The 15,511-nt window shown below is 45.4% G+C and overlaps 1 protein-coding gene and 1 long non-coding RNA gene across 5 annotated transcripts in view; one reads left to right on the top strand and one right to left on the bottom strand.

The window, feature by feature from the left end:
• Window positions 1-13,925, bottom strand: part of ZNF541 (zinc finger protein 541) — a 45,587-nt gene extending 31,662 nt beyond the window's left edge. The window contains exons 1-3 of one of the 3 annotated variants that reach the window (XM_072773442.1): window positions 13,827-13,925; window positions 12,507-12,668; window positions 1,334-1,737 (exon numbers count right to left, since the gene is read on the bottom strand). In XM_072773442.1, the coding sequence (XP_072629543.1) occupies window positions 1,334-1,640 (307 nt within the window). In that variant the 5' untranslated portion in view covers window positions 1,641-1,737; window positions 12,507-12,668; window positions 13,827-13,925. Of the gene's footprint in view, window positions 1-1,333; window positions 1,738-1,821; window positions 2,005-12,506; window positions 13,347-13,691; window positions 13,739-13,826 lie in introns of those variants that run through there. The other 2 variants (XM_072773432.1, XM_072773452.1) reach the window with 2 other exon arrangements.
• LOC140603031 (uncharacterized) lies at window positions 7,267-15,252 on the top strand. 2 transcript variants are annotated; one of them, XR_012006057.1, is made up of 5 exons: window positions 7,267-7,385; window positions 7,891-8,011; window positions 8,128-8,398; window positions 11,493-11,573; window positions 14,794-15,251. It is a non-coding gene; the product is annotated as an uncharacterized lncRNA (long non-coding RNA). The 2 variants fall into 2 exon arrangements; XR_012006058.1 differs by having other exon boundaries at window positions 7,294-7,385; window positions 7,887-8,011; window positions 14,794-15,252.
• Window positions 15,253-15,511: the final 259 nt, after the last annotated feature.

The following is a 15,511-nucleotide window of genomic DNA, read 5'->3' as shown; positions in this document are numbered from 1 at the left end:
TGTGTGGAGAGGAGGCTTCATGAGTTTTTCATTTTAGCAAGTTTTCAGGACATTTCCTGAGCTGCTTATCCTGACATTAACATCTGTTCTGCAGAGCCATCATGGACGTGGTGCTCCGTGCATGTGGTATGAATTAACTATCGAAAAGCTCTGGCTCGGGCAGCCCTGGTGGCGCAGCGGTTTGGCGCCTGCCTTTGGCACAGGGCGCGATCCTGGAGACCCTGGATCGAGTCCCGCGTCGGGCTCTCTGCATGGAGCCTGCTTCTCCCTCTGCCTGTGTCTCTGCCTCTCTCTCTGTGTCTCTATGAATAAATAAAAAAATCTAAAAAAGAAAACCAAAAAAACAACAACAAAAAAAACAAAACAAAACAAAAAAAAAAGAAAAGCTCTGGCTCAGTCAACCCATCTAAGCTACTTACCCAAGAACCCAGGAAAAGAGTTAGCAAAAATCTAATTTGGGGCACCTGGGTGCCTCAGTTGGTTGAGTGTCTGACTTCTGATTTTGGCTCAGGGCATGATCTCGGGGTTGTGAGATTGAACACGGAGTCAGGCTCAGTGGGGAGTCTCCTTGAGATTCTCTCTCTCTCTCTGCCCCTCCTCTTATGTGCTCTATTAAAAAATAAATCTTAAAAAAATTTTTTAGGTCGGATTTATCTTGTAAGGGAACCCTGAAAGCAAACCAAAAAACCAAATGAAAATTGCACCAGGGCCTTTCGCCATTCCATCAGCTCTCCTTTTGCTCCTCTGCTGTTGAAGAGAGAAACTTAGAACTAAATCAATGGACTGTCAGGGATGAACTCTATTGATATGGATGAAAATACCATCTGTCCCATGTTTTACAGTCCACACAGTGCTTTTACATACATTTCTTCTCTTGCTTTTTACTGCTATCACTCTGAGGCGAAGCAGAGTGGGCATTATCATCCCCCCACTTCACGGATGAAGATACTGAGGCTGGGGAAGGTTAGACAGCCAAGTGGCAGACAGACAGGATCCCAGGGCATTCTGAAAATGTGAAAGGGGCCTCTGAGATGTAATTGGTAGGGAAGTCTCCTGTGAACTCAAAGGTCTGCCCACATCACACACAAGATTAGGACATTCAGAAACGGCCAAGTTTCTCAACATTATTTCTTAGGATCAGTATTCAGTTTCCTTGACTAGAACACTGGAAACAATTCCCAAGTTAAAAAAGAAAGTGATTGTCCCCTGTTCCCTATTCACCTGTGGAAGGTAAATATTTTCTTATCCACTCCGTGCAGAAGCAATCTCATAGTTGGCCACCAGGGTTTTCACACAGCCCTGTAGGCCCTCGGACCCAGGTGGACAGCCTCACCTTGTAAGGAAGCCTGAGATTCCGGATCTGCATACTCCTCCAGCAGCTTCATGGAGTCACTGTCCTTCCCGGAGTACAGGGACAGGGTATCTAAGTTGTCCTCCAGTGCCTCACTGGGCATGTCAGGCGTGGGGAGGCTGGAGTCCAGGTCCAAACCACTCAGGCCAGCATAGAGCAGGTCACGTGTGCTGGGACCCAGATCCCGGTTGAGGGTGTCGCTGCAATTGAGTCCCTGGCTCTCGGAAAACGAAGGGAGATGCATCTCTGGAGGAAGGGCACCCTCGTCCCCAAGGCTGTACTGGTCCATGGCTCTCCACTGCCAGGTCTTGGCTAAGACCTACTCTCCAAACAAGCAAGGCCGTGTAAGGAGTCAGGGAGGAAAAGCTCTTGTTGATGTCTAATTCCTAAAAATGAATGAGGAGGAATTAAAATTATGAGATGGCAATACAGCATGGTGGATAGAGCGCGGACTTGGAATTCAAACAGACCTGTGTTTGGGTCTGTTCTCTGCCACTTAACAGCCATGTGAATGTGGGCAAGTCACTTAAGCTCCACGAGCCCCAGTTTCCTCATCTGTAAACTGGGCATAGAGTACCTCCATCATAAGGTTGTTGTAAGTAATAAATGAAAGGATTTCCGGCAACATGGACAGAACTGACCTCTTTCTCCAGCTATAAACACAGAGAAATATGACAGAAGATAATTTTTAATATATAGCCAAGCTCAAGAGACAGGTAAAAACCCCATGTGCCAGCAGCAATGAGAAAACTTAAAGAAGGGGTACCTGGGTGGCTCAGTTGGTTAAGTGTCTGCCTTTGGCTCAGGTCGTGATCCCAGGGTCCTGGGACTGAGCCCCACAATGGGCCCCCTGTTCAGTGAGGAGTCTGCTTCTTCCTCTCTCTCTACTCTCCCCCTGCCAGCTCATGCTCTCTCTCTCAAATAAATAAAATCTTCAAAAAAAAAAAAAGATAAAAGAAAAAAAAAAGAAAAACTGCACACAAGCCTAAAGAGGTACTCCAAGAATTAGGAAGGAAATAGGGTGATGAGAGACAATAAAACCTAGCATGAGAAAAAGAGTAAGTCAGTATGGGACAAGAACAAATATTTTTTTTTTAAAGAAACTAGTGAAACTTGCATGAAGACATTTAAATTCAAAGCTCACTGGAAGGGTTCAGCAACAGAAAAACAGTGCTGAAGAGAGAAATAATAAACTGGCAGAGCAATCTGAGGAAATTCCCCTAGAACTCAGCACAGAGAGATAAAGAAATGGAAAATACGAATGAGAAGCTGAGACAGTACAAATGGAGAAGCAAATGCAAAAAATTAACAACGTCCAATAGACATCCCAGAAAGAGGAGAGAATACAGAAGACACTACATCCTTTTTTTTTTTAAGATTTTATATTTCAGTAATCTCTACACCCAGCGTAGGGCTTGAACTCAGCCCCAAGATAAAAAATCACAGGCTCCCTCAACCAAGCCAGCCAAATGATCTGGAAAACATGGCATCTTACAGAGATATTGGAGGAATTTCCAGAATTGCAGGGATACAGGGTCCCAGACTTAAAGCTCCTAATTCTTAAAGATACATGGTTAATGACTAACCACTGCAAGGCAGAGCAGGGGGAGAAAAAATGAATTCACTCAACACACAGCAGTAGAACCACTCATCACTAAAGACAGAGAGAAAACCCTAAAAACTACCAGAAAGAAGAGGGAGACAGCCTACCAAGAGACGATGACTAGCCTGATGGCAAATATCTTGGAAGAACGGAGGCTAGGAGACAAGGAATAACACCTCCAGCAAATAATGGAAGGGGGAGAGCCAGCACAGAACTCCACATGCAGGAAAACTAGTATTCAAGAGGGCACAACAATGACCCTTTCAGACAAGGCATACGAAATTGCTCATACAGGAGCCCTGGGTGGCTCAGTGGTTGAGCATCAGCTTTGGCTCAGGGGGTTGTCCCGGTCTGGGGATTGACTCCAACATCAGGCTCCCTGTGGGGAGCCTACTTCTCCCTCTATGTGTCTGCCTCTCTCTGTGTGTCTCAGGAATAAATAATCTTTTTTTTTTTTTAAAGAAGTTGCTCATAGACCTCAGTTCAAAGACTAATATGGGGGATCCCTGGGTGGCTCAGCAGTTTAGCACCTGCCTTCAGCCCAGGGTGTGATTCTGGATACCCAGGATCAAGTCCCACATCAGGCTCCCCATATGGAGCCTGCTTCTCCCTTTGCCTATGTCTCTGCCTCTCTCTCTCTGTGTCTATCATGAATAAATAAATAAAATCTTGGAAAAAAAGACTAATATGGGTTTTGAATCATTTGGAAATGAAAAGACAATGATTAACTCTGTACTTTATGTATGCTAAAAGAATCTAAGTGTAACTACCTAAAAAAAAAAGGAATAAACTACGTAACATCTGAACTAGTATTTATCCCACTCCCCAAAAAAGAGAAAAAAGACTCAAATTACCAAAATTCAAAATTAAAGTGGGAACAAAAATAGAGATTATAAGGGTTACTACAAACAACTGCATGCCAAAAAATTAGGCAACTTCAAGATAAATGGGCCAATTCCTAAAAAGACACAAGTTACCAAACTGACTCAAGAGGAAACAGACTCTCTGCATAGCCCTATGGGAAGGAAAAAGATTGAGCTAATAATTTAAAAACTTCACACCCATGCCACTGCAGAAACAATGAAAAAATCAACTTTATTGGAACTCTGGAAAACAGTCAAAGGTTTGCAGCAAACAAATGGACCCTCAGCAAGACAAAGGTGAATGAAACCTGGTAGGAGGACGCTGTGGCATTTTAACCTACTTCTGTCTCATCACCCACACTACCCCCACCCCTAGCAGTGGTTCTGAAGACAGAAACCACATTCTGGTGGAATCTTCTGGTACAGAAAGGAACAGAGATAATCTTGTTCTCACATTGCTGAGCTTGTCTGTCTTGACCTGTCAGATGGCTCCTGAAGGGAGGATACAAAGGTCTTACCTGGATTTTGCCTAACCTGGAACTTCCTCAGGGCACAGCCACAGGGATGACATTTGTTGAAAATGTCAAAGGCAATATTGTACACCCACAATTAATATAAACGCATGTTAATTATACTTCAACTCAATATGCTCAAAATAAATAAATAAAAACAATGAAGCAGGTGCTGCAGCCCAGGGCAAAGGATATCGATGAGCCCAAGAACAAACATGCCACTGAAAGCCAGGGAGGAAGAGCTGGACAACGGGAGGCTTTGAAGAGGAAGGGCTTCAAAAAGCTTCCACGCCAGCAGTTTCTTACAAAGCTAAACATGGTCTCGCCATACAGTCCAGCCATCACAGTCCTTGGTATCAATCCCAGTGAACTGGAAACATATGTCAACATAAAACCTGCACACAGAAGTTTATAGGAGCTCTCTTCATAGCTGCATACATCTAGAAGCAACCAAGATGTCCTTTAATAGGAGAATGGATAACCAAACTATGGCACATACATACAATAGGATGTTATTCAGCAATAAAAAACAAGGAGCTATCAAGCAACAAAAAGACATGGAAGAACCTTAATTGTGTGTTGCTAAGTGAAAAAAAGCTGGTCTGAAAAGACACATTCTATGATTCCAACCATATGGCATTCTGGAAAAGGCAAAACTATAGAGACACTAAAAGACTGGTGGTTGCCAGGGTTCGAGGGGAAGGAGGAGGGGTGAATAAGTAAAGCACAGGAAGAACTTTGAGGGGAGTGAGGCCATTCTGTGTGATTCATGTAACAGTAGTTACGTGACATTATACATTAGCCAAAACCCACAAATTACACAACACAAAGAGTGAATCTTAATGTAACCATGGACTCTAATTAACTAAAAATAAAATAAATTAAATTACATAAGTAAAAACCATCCACATTATTTTAGGGAATTGAGAAGGCCATGTGCCCAGGGCAGGCACATGCTCAGAAAACACTCACGAAGGCTCTAAGCTCTCACTTCTGGGTGACCTTGTCTGTGAAAGCAGGAAGTAAAGGTGAAGGCAGAGATGTAACTCCCACTGAGTGCAGAAGTTACACTCACACAGAGCCCAAGTGCAAAGACTGGGAGATACATTTGGGCTCCAGGCATTTAAGGAAATCTTTGCCAAATCTTAGCTGACCACAAACTAACAGAACACAGACTTCGCTGACCACACATGACAAAGAATATAGTCTACAAAAAGAGTCTACAAAACATTCTAACCCGTAAGCAGTAGCAGTAACAAATGCTAGGGTAGGGGGAAGGAAAATCTGATTCCAAGAGTCACCATGTTATAATATTCAAAATGTTCACTTTCTCAACAAAAAAATTACAAGGCAGAGAAACAAAGTGTGACTCAACGAGAGGGCCAACCATTTCATATAAATGATGGAATCAAACAATATTAGCTTTTTACATCTGGCTGCTTTCACAAAGAATAGCATTTTCAAGGTTAATCCACACTGCAGTGTGCACAATTACTTCATTACTTTTCAAGGACAGATAATATTCCACAGTCTGCAGATAGCACATTTTCTTCATTCATTCATTGATAGGCATTTGGGCTGTTTCCATTTTGAGCTACTACGAATAATTCTGTCCTCACCTAAACTTTGAGTAAATGTTGATGACCTGCTGATAAAAAAATCTGGTGGATCCTAGAATAACTGGAGTTTAGGTCTAGATTCCTAGACTATTGGTTTCTACTGTTCTAAAACATTCTTTCTGTGTTGAAATGTAATAGAACAGCTGTGCCCACAACACCTGCACTTCACATCATGCATCTATACCTGTGTGTCTATGTGTGGAGCCTATCGGGGGAACTCAAAAGGTGAATACAGGCCCACAAGAGTACAACTCTAGATCTAAAATACGGGGGTAAATCGATGCAAATACTATATTTTAAGTAAACTTCAGTGGCTCTGGGGCAGCACCTGGTAACCAAATCATTAATTCTGCATCCACACCTACGATGACTCGAGTAAATGTAATAAATACTGTAAAGAGTAACAGATGAGTTCAGGTTTGCCCACCAAATGAGATCTAGGACACTGTGGCATTGTCAGAGCTTTTTGGGTTTCTAAATTGCAAAGATGGGAGTGCGGACCATAGAAATTTTTATTCTGAGGCAAAATGAATTTTTCTGCCTATTTTGAAGTTTCTTGTACAGTGCTGTAATAAACTCTCTTCAGTACTCCAAAGAGGAAAGAAGCCATCTCTTTTTGTAAATTCTAATAATAAAAACAAACCAATAAAATAAAATAGCATTGTTTAAACCAAATATGAAGTAATATTTCATAAAATAAAATATGAAGCATTTTCTCCTTCTCAGGTATCACACTAAGAGCTTTCCATGCATTAATTCACTCACTTTACAACCCAGAGGTAGGTGCTTTATTACCTCCATTGTAGAAAGAAGGAAAGGGATTGATTCTGAGACACTAAGTAATTTGTCCATAGTCACATGCCTAACAAGGAGTTGAGCCATACCTTAAACCCAGATATTCTGACTTTACAGTTGGATTCTTACCCACTACACCATACTAATTCACCACAAATAAATTTACACTGCATTACACCAATTAATCTAGAAAGCACGAAAGGTGCCAGATAAGGGCAGAAATCCCCACAGGCCTAACCACCTGCTTCCCAGCATACTCCCAGAGTCCACAGAGAAAACTGGTCTTATTACCACTTGGGGCAGGCAAGCCTGAAGTCCAAAGGCCATGTTTTGATATTTACATCCTTTCCAGTTAGTAAAGCAAAACCCCCTCAGCCAATATTGAACTTGCTCTTGTTCTGTCAACAGAGAAATTCAATTCAACAAGTTTTAGCACCTTCTATGTACAGGGCTCCCCGATAATCCCTGTGGGGCAGGGTTTGTGGTCACTTGGAACCTTACAGGCATTCCCAATTCTTTCCAAGAATTTTCTAATTTTGTGCTTTCACTTGGAGAATAACCTAAGAGAAGAAAATCAGTCTGTGTGGATTACTGGTTTACTACCTTATAACCCAGTACTACTATTTGATTTCAACACCCAGGGTATGCTTATAATCGCACCAATACCAAAAAAGGATGATTTTAATTGCCACAGGCTAATCAGAAGAGGACAGAGGTGGATTGAGCTCCTAATAATGCCTTTGGGGTCACCTAAAAGCCAAAAGACATCGTGGTACAAACAGAGGTCTTACAGTTGTAACTGAGAGGAAAGAGATGGGGGACCTAGGACATCACAGGGTCTGCTAAACCCACAGCAGGATGGTGCAGCAGTCAGTAAGATGTTTGTTTCAAAGAAGCTATTCCGTTTCATCAAAATAGCACCCCTCCCACTAAACTCATGTTTGTAATTTGAATTACACTGGTTTCGTTGCCTTGTTTTACATTTCATTTGCAAATTGATTTTGGCTTTATAGTGCCACAAAAACTGTAAGCTTTAGAAACATATGCCTTGTTTTATCATCGTTTATGCCTTGTTTAATAGTTTAAAAAACAATTTAAGCCAACGCTTGGGAGCCAAAGCAATTTTAATGTTTTTCTTTTAAGAAAGGCATGTCATTCTATGACTGGTGGGAGCAGGAGCAAACAGTGATTCTCCTGTGAAATGCTACAGCCTCTTGGGAAATTAATCTGCCATTTGTTCTAGCCTGCAGCAACAGGTACACAAACAGGTAAATAACATTTACCGAGTCATTGGATGGAAAGGGACAATCTTAAACACTTAACTGCTTCTATCAAGATGTTTTATTTCACCGGTAGCTAATCTGATTATTTTTCTTTTTGTCAGCAAGTCGAAAAATCTGTCAGATTTTTTTTGGACACAGCATCGCTGTCCAAAAGATTTTTGTGTGCTGATGGAAACGGTCTAAATCTGCACTGTCCGGTGGCAGCCACTAGCCCTGAGCAGCTAACAAGTGCCTAGAAATGCAGGAGATGCAACCGAGGAACTAAATTATCTATTTTATTGAGCTTTTGTTAAATTTAAATTTACATAGCTACAAGTGCTTAGCAGCTATCATATTGGACGCTCACCACAGATCTGGAGACTTTTCATTGAAGTAAGGCTTTACAACTTCTATTTAAGAATCTTTTTTTTAAATTTTTATTTATTTATGATAGAGAGAGACAGAGAGAGAGACAGAGACATAGGCAGAGGGAGAAGCAGGCTCCATGCACCAGGAGCCCGACGTGGGACTCGATCCCAGGTCTCCAGGATCGCACCCTGGGCCAAAGGCAGGCGCTAAACCGCTGCGCCACCCAGGGATCCTCTCTATTTAAGAATCTTGAGGGGAAGGGGCACCTGCCTGTCTCAGTTAAGCGTATGCCTTCGGCTCGGGTCACGATCCCAGGGTGCTGGGATCGAGTCCCATGTCGGGCACCCTGATCAGGGGAGAAACCGCTTCTCCCTATTCCTCTGCTACTCCCCTTGCTTTGCTTGTGCACTCTCTCTCTCCGTCAAATAAATAAAATCTAAAAAAAAAAAAAAAAAAAAAAGGAAGAAAGAATCTTGAGGGGCACCTGGGTGGCTCAGTGGTTGAGCATCTGCCTTTTGCTCAGGTTTTGATCCTGGAGTCCTTGGATTGAGTCCCACATCAGGCTTCCCACAGGGAACCTGCCTCTCTGTCTCTCTCATGAATAAATAAAATAAAATCTTTAAAAAAAAATCTTGAAAAAGGAGTACCTGGCTGGCTTAGTCAGTGGAGGGTGGGATTCTTGGGTCTCCCTGCCACGAGTTCAAGCCTGTGTTGGGCACAGATCCTACTCCAAATAAATCAATGAGTTCTAGTATTAAAAAAAAAAAAAAAAAAAAAAAAAAAAGATCTGAGGCTCTGTCAACCCTGAGTCCCTGTTCCTGAAAAGAAGCAACTGGCTGGAGCTGAGAAGTGCTGCTGCTTAGGACAGAGTAGGCACTCTCCAGTTTGCCAGAGTCCTCACCACTGCCTAATCTCTCACACCCTCCCTACCTTACTCATTTATATGCCCTGCTAGGCCCCTGGAGACCTCTTCCTTTATGACTGATTTGTACAGTTTCCCTTGACCAGCCTCTCTTTACTCAGCTTTACTGAATGAAACCTTTCAACATCAGGCTGAAGGGGCCCCTTCCAACATCTGAAGTCTGAGACTACCTCTCCCTCCATCCAGATGCCATAAGCACCTGTCTGACAGGTCACTGAACGCTTAACCTCAGACGGCTTCAGAGTCTAATTCTGTCTCAGGTTCTTCTATTTTCCCCAGACCACAAGCTCTAGGATGGCTGTTCCTCTGCCTCTGTGTCCATACTTCTCATGGCATCTTGCCCAGCACAGAACTATCTCCGATCAGAGAAAGCTCTCTGCGTTCCTTTCGCTATTGAGGGAGAGGATTCCACTGGGCCACCTCTTTTCCTCTTTAAAAAAATGCCCCAGCCTACTATTCTGTCTGGTTTTCTTTCTTTCATTTTTTCCCCTCAAGCACCATCTTCTCCTTTCCCTCTCTGCATCGATGTTACCAGGGAGACAATGATCATGTCCGAGTAAGGTCAGATTGTTGGAAGCTGGGAAATATGAGAGACTTGCAGCTTCTACCCCAGCTATGCAAGTCCTTGCCTTGTTTTCCTACTCCAAACATTATCACAACTATAGTCTTGTTTTGTTTGGCCTACACAGTGCTTTTTGCAACAGGGTTAGTCACCAACTTTTTTTTTTTTAAAGATTTTATTTATTCATGAGAGATATGCACACAGAGAGAGAGAGAGAGAGAGAGAGGCAGAGACACAGGCAGAGGGAGAAGCAGGCCCCACTCAGGGAGCCCAATGCAGGACTCGATCCTGGGACTCCAGGATCACGCCCTGGGCCGAAGGCAAGCGCCAAACCACTGAGCACCCAGGGATCCCCTTTTATAAATATTTTATTTATGGGCATCCCGGGTGGCTCAGTGGTTTAGCATGTGCCTTCAGCCCAGGGTGTGATCCTGGAGACCCGGGATCGAGTCCCACATCGGGCTCCCTGAGTGGAGCCTGCTCCTCCCTCTGCCTGTGTCTCTGCCTCTCTCTCTCTCTCTCAAGAATAAATAAATAAAATCTTAAAAAAATTAAAAAAAATAAAGATTTTATTTATTTATTCATGAAAGACACACAGAGAGAAGCAGAGGCACAGACAGAGGGAGAAGCAGGCTCCCTGTAGGGAGCCTGATGCAGGACACGATTCCTGGACAGGGAGGGATCATGCCCTGAGCCAAAGGCAGATGCTCAACTGCTGAGCCACCCAGGCGTCCCATTCACCAACTTTTTTTTTAATGGGGAGATTTCAACTAGATATATTAATTTCTGGCTTTTCTTGAAAATTATTAGATTTTGCATTTCGTGATAGTTATTAGTAGGACAGAGATGAGGGATAACTGCCATTTCTGAACAGATGTTCCCAAAGATCCTTGCTTTCTTCCTGTCTGGCCCCTATAATTATGATCAATATAGATACCAACAATAGCAGCACACACTTGAGGCTTTGTCCTATGCCAGGCACTCCTGGAATCACTTATGGATCATCTAATTCCCACAACACTCCTTTGAGGCACATCCTCTGTTCTTAACCCTGTTTTTACAGATGAGGTAAATAAAGCCCAGAGAAGTTAAGTAACTGCCCAAGATCAAGGTTAGAATTCAACCCCGGGTATTCTGATGTCAAAACCGTCACATGTAACCACTCATCTATGGTAGGATTCCACACCTGAGACTGGGACTCCTGCCCCATGTGCCGTACGTCCTTTCCTAAGCTGAACAACCAAAGAACACTCCCTCCCTTGATCATGTAACCATTATAATTTAAACCATTAGGGTAACTCATCTCTTCTGCTCATTAAAAGAACAGATTTACAGCTCACATTAAGAACTAGATAGAAGACAAGGAGGAATCAGAAAACTATGACTATGCTTTCTAAGAAAATTTCTCACATAGAATTAACTAAGGGAGGAAAAGAGACCTCAAGCCTTCTCATTCCAAAAGCTGATCCTAGCATAAAATACAAATAAGCATTAACATCTAGAACAGCAGGTTTTCCAAGTGAGGCGGATGGGGGTGGGAAACCTGGGGGGTCCTCAGAGTCTTGCAGGGATTCTTCGAGTCAAAACTATTTTCATAATAATATTCAGACATTACCTGCCTTTTTCATTCTCAGTGAGACTTTCCAGAAGCTACAGGGAATATTTCAAAAGGCTGAATGCAGTAGCAGAAATAAGATTCTAGGTGACTCCAAAAGGTAAGACAATGCCACTATTCTCACGAAATTTCTTTCTGAAATATCATCTTTCAAAAAATATTTAAAATAGTCAATTTTGTTAACATAATAAGCTTATCACTTATTTTTAAATGAATAAGTAGGGATCCCTGGGTGGCGCAGCGGTTTGGCGCCTGCCTTTGGCCCAGGGCCTGATCCTGGAGACCTGGGATCGAATCCCACGTTGGGCTCCCGGTGCATGGAGCCTGCTTCTCCATCTGCCTATGTCTCTGCCTCTCTCTCTCTCTCTCTGTGTGACTATCATAAATAAATAAATGAATAAGTATTTTAAAAACGTATTAAACCTCTAATAGTGCAAATATCAGCAGTATAGAGTTCACGTGCACAAATTCTCTGGGATCTTCAATGATTTTTAAATATAAGGGGGGGAGCCCTAAGATCAAAAAGCTAGAGAACTGTGGCTGTAAAGAGGAAAAGTCCTGCATCCACATGTGCCCAAGTGGGTGAGTATCTGTGTATGCAAGTCTTACACAGAAAGAAACCCTAAACCAAATATTCCAAACTGGTGGCCAGCTGGCATGTTTTGTAAGGGCTCCACACTGCCTTTAAATACCTATTAAATTCATTGTCACCATTTACAGATCAAAAGGTTTGACATAAATATAGTGTCTCTTCTCAAAAACAATTTTTTTTTAAAGTTCTGGCAACACTGTCCTGGCATTTCCACTGACTGGTATCACTTAGATGGGGCACGTGACCTTTGGTTCATCACACTGCAGGCATTTACCAATATGCACTATACATAACCTTTTCCTTATCTGACCTCACAAAGCAGAAACTTATAATGGTTTCATCATCGGTACAGAGACTTGGGCCAATTAGAAATCCTTCTGAGAAAGGAAGGAATCCTGACAAAGAAGGGATCTGTGGACAGGGGCAAAGGGGAAAACTCACCAGGAGAAGAACAAATGAGTGAATCTCCAGGGAACAGGAGGGCCCAATTTAGGACCCACAGGGAGGGGGTTCAGGTGACCGTCAGACCACTGGATATTTCCTCCTGGAACTCCGGGTAGCAAATTCAGGACACTCATCCAACTTCTTGTGTCCTGAAAGCAGCTGGTGGAAAGGAAGGGGCATTCAGAACTTGGGTCCCCAAAGAAGCAAGCACACAGGTGTGAAACTGTGGGGATGACAGGCAATTTTTGGAAGAAGGAAGGAAGCAATACTAAATTGGGGAGATCTAGATAGGGAAAGGGTTTTGCAGTTAAGGGAGTTATTTTTGTCTTTTCCTTACTTTCCTTCCTAGGGAAGGGACCTGAGGGGTTTGCTGGGAAAAGCCTAATTGGGGTAAAACTGGTGATGGACAAAAAAGGGATTTTTGCTGAAGAGGTCGAGAAGAGCGTTGGAAAAACAAGTATTACATGAGAAACTGGAAGAACAGAGCTCCTCTGCTATCAGTGGAAAGATAGGACAAAAAGGGGGGCTCTTGGTGGCCAGAAAATTTTTGCTGGAAAGAGATCCTGAATGGAGGAAAAATCCAGAAAAGAAAAAAATATATATATATTTATATTCTTTTTTGCTAGAGAAAGTTTCTAAAAGGAGGTTGAAGGGTATAATCAAAGAAGAGAAGAGATTTTTGGTTTTGCTGGAAGATCCTAAAAGAAAAATTCGGGTCCCCTATTCAGGAGGAAAGGTGATTTTTAGCAGAAGGCCTGGAAGCTAGAGCGAATGCAAGGCCGCGGTGCAGAAAGCGCCGAGGTCGGTAGGGCCCGAGGCGCGAGCGGGGGGGGGGGGGGGGGGCTGCGAGGGGGCAGTTGGGGCCTGCGGGGCGGGGGAGGTAAGGAAGGGGATGCAGCGGGCCAGGGGCCCCCCCAGGAGAGCCTTCTCCAAGGGCGAAGGGCCTGCGGGGTGCAGCGGGGCCCGGAGCTGTTGGGGTGCAGAAGGTGCGTGCGTGACGCGGGGTGAGGGGCGCCCGCCGCGCCTGCTGCGCTCCTCGAAAGGGAGATGGGCCCCCTAAAAAACAAATATATAAACGAATTAGATTTTAAGGGGGGGGAGGGGTTGAAAAGTGAGGAGGGGCGGGAAGGGGGGGGTAGGGAGGAAAGGGAGGGGGCAGGGGCAGCAGCAACCGGGTTTTACCCGCCCCCGGGGGCTCGCGCGCGGGCCTCGAGCCTCGCGCCGGGCGGGCCTCCCAGCGGCCCCCTGCCCCCCTCGCGCCGCCCGCCTCCGGGCGCGCACGCGCACCTCATCCCGCCCCCGGAGCGGCCCGCTCACCCGCGGCGGGGGCGCGCGTGCGTGGCTGCGGGTCCCCCCACGACACCCAGGGCGGCCTCGCGCGCCCCTCGCGCCGCCCGGGCTCCCGGCGCGTGCCGCCCGGCGGCGAGGTCTCCGCAGCTATTGGGCCTCGGACGGGAGGGGGGCGGGGCCACGCGAGGGGCGGGGCTTGGTGCGGTCAGGTGACCGACGGCAGGCGGGAAAGGAGGCGGTTGGTCGCCATTTTGCGAGGGGGGCAGTTGAGGCTGGGAGAGAGTCAAAGTGGAGCCCGGGAAGGGGCTGCGGCGGGGGCGGGGACGGGGGTGGCGAGGGGCCGGCCTTCCGGGCTCCCCGACACCCGCACGCGGAGGCCCGGAGTCGGTCGGCTCCGGCCATTGTTCCTGGAGGGCGGCGTTAGAACGCAGCGGCGGGGGATCGGGCTCCCAGCGGCCGCTCCGAGCTGCGGTGGCCCGCGGTGGGGGCTGCAAGGGCGGGGTCCCGCCCGGCCGGGTCTCGGGGTCCCTCGAGGCAGCCGCGGCGCGAGCGGGAGCCGCGAAGACCTGCTCTTCGGTGGGCTGGGAAGATGCGGCTACGCGGCCCCGTCGTGCCGGGGGTGGGGGTGGGGGTGGGGGTCCAGCTCCCCGCTGGGTCCTGCTGGGCGGAGGGATGGGACCGGGGTGAGCCGTGGCCTGAGGGTGCTACCCCAGAGCCCCCAAGACGGGCAACTCATCCCCTAGGAAGTGAACCCCGACCATCTGAGGAGTTCGAGAGCAGCTTTGCAGGCGCCTGGGTGGGAATGGGGACCCCCCCCCCCCCCCGTACCGGAGCATAAGGGCATCTGATTGGGGTGATGGAAAGATTCTAGAAGTGAGCGGCGGTGGTTGCACGCCGTGCTGAATTCACTAGAAAAGGTTGGATTTTATGGAAATAATATCTCAGTAAAGTTTTGTTGATTTGATTTTTTTTTTTTTTTTTATCCCTGGGTTAGACGGACGGAACAGAGAGGATAAGAAAAAGACCAGCATTCTACTTTTGGATTCCTTCATTGAGCAAATACTTATTGAGCTTCTGATCTGAGATAGAGCAGACGGAGCAATGTCTGAGTCAGACGCACATTCCCGCTCGAGCTTGTGTTCTCAGCCACGCTGTCCAAATGATACAGGATGCAATGACATGAAATTAGCTTTAATAGTACAACCTAAACCAAAATGTTGGGGCACCTGGGTGGCTCAGTTGGTTAAGCACCTGCCTTGGGCTCAGGTCGTGATCTCAGGGCCCTGGGATCCAGCCTGGCATGGGTCACACTGCTCAGTAGGGAGCCTGCTTCTCCTTCTTCTGCCTACCACTGCTTACTTATGCTCTCTCTCTGTGTGTCAAAAAATAAAATAAAATTGTAAAAAAAAAACACAAAATGTTATTTCAGCATGTAATCAATACAAAATTTTTAATAAGTTCCTTTTTTTTTTTTTTTTTTTTGGAAAGTCTGGACATCTTAATCCAGAGCAGTCACATTTTGAGTAGAGCCACAGGTAGCTTAGTGACTCTGGGACTGAAGAGCATACCTCCAGTAGGAGACAGGAAAATACATTTAGAATGCAATGTGGTTATACTTTAAAGAAGAAAAGAGAACGGAGATTATCAGAGGATGCTATTTGATAACAGGTCAGTGACGGTCTCTCTGGTGAAGTTACACTGAGCAGAGACCT

The sequence above is a fragment of the Canis lupus genome, chromosome 1 (assembly GCF_048164855.1).
Source record: "Canis lupus baileyi chromosome 1, mCanLup2.hap1, whole genome shotgun sequence".
NCBI lineage: Eukaryota > Metazoa > Chordata > Mammalia > Carnivora > Canidae > Canis > Canis lupus.
Note: the sequence above shows the minus strand (reverse complement) of the source record. Positions and strands in the feature narration are given on the sequence as shown.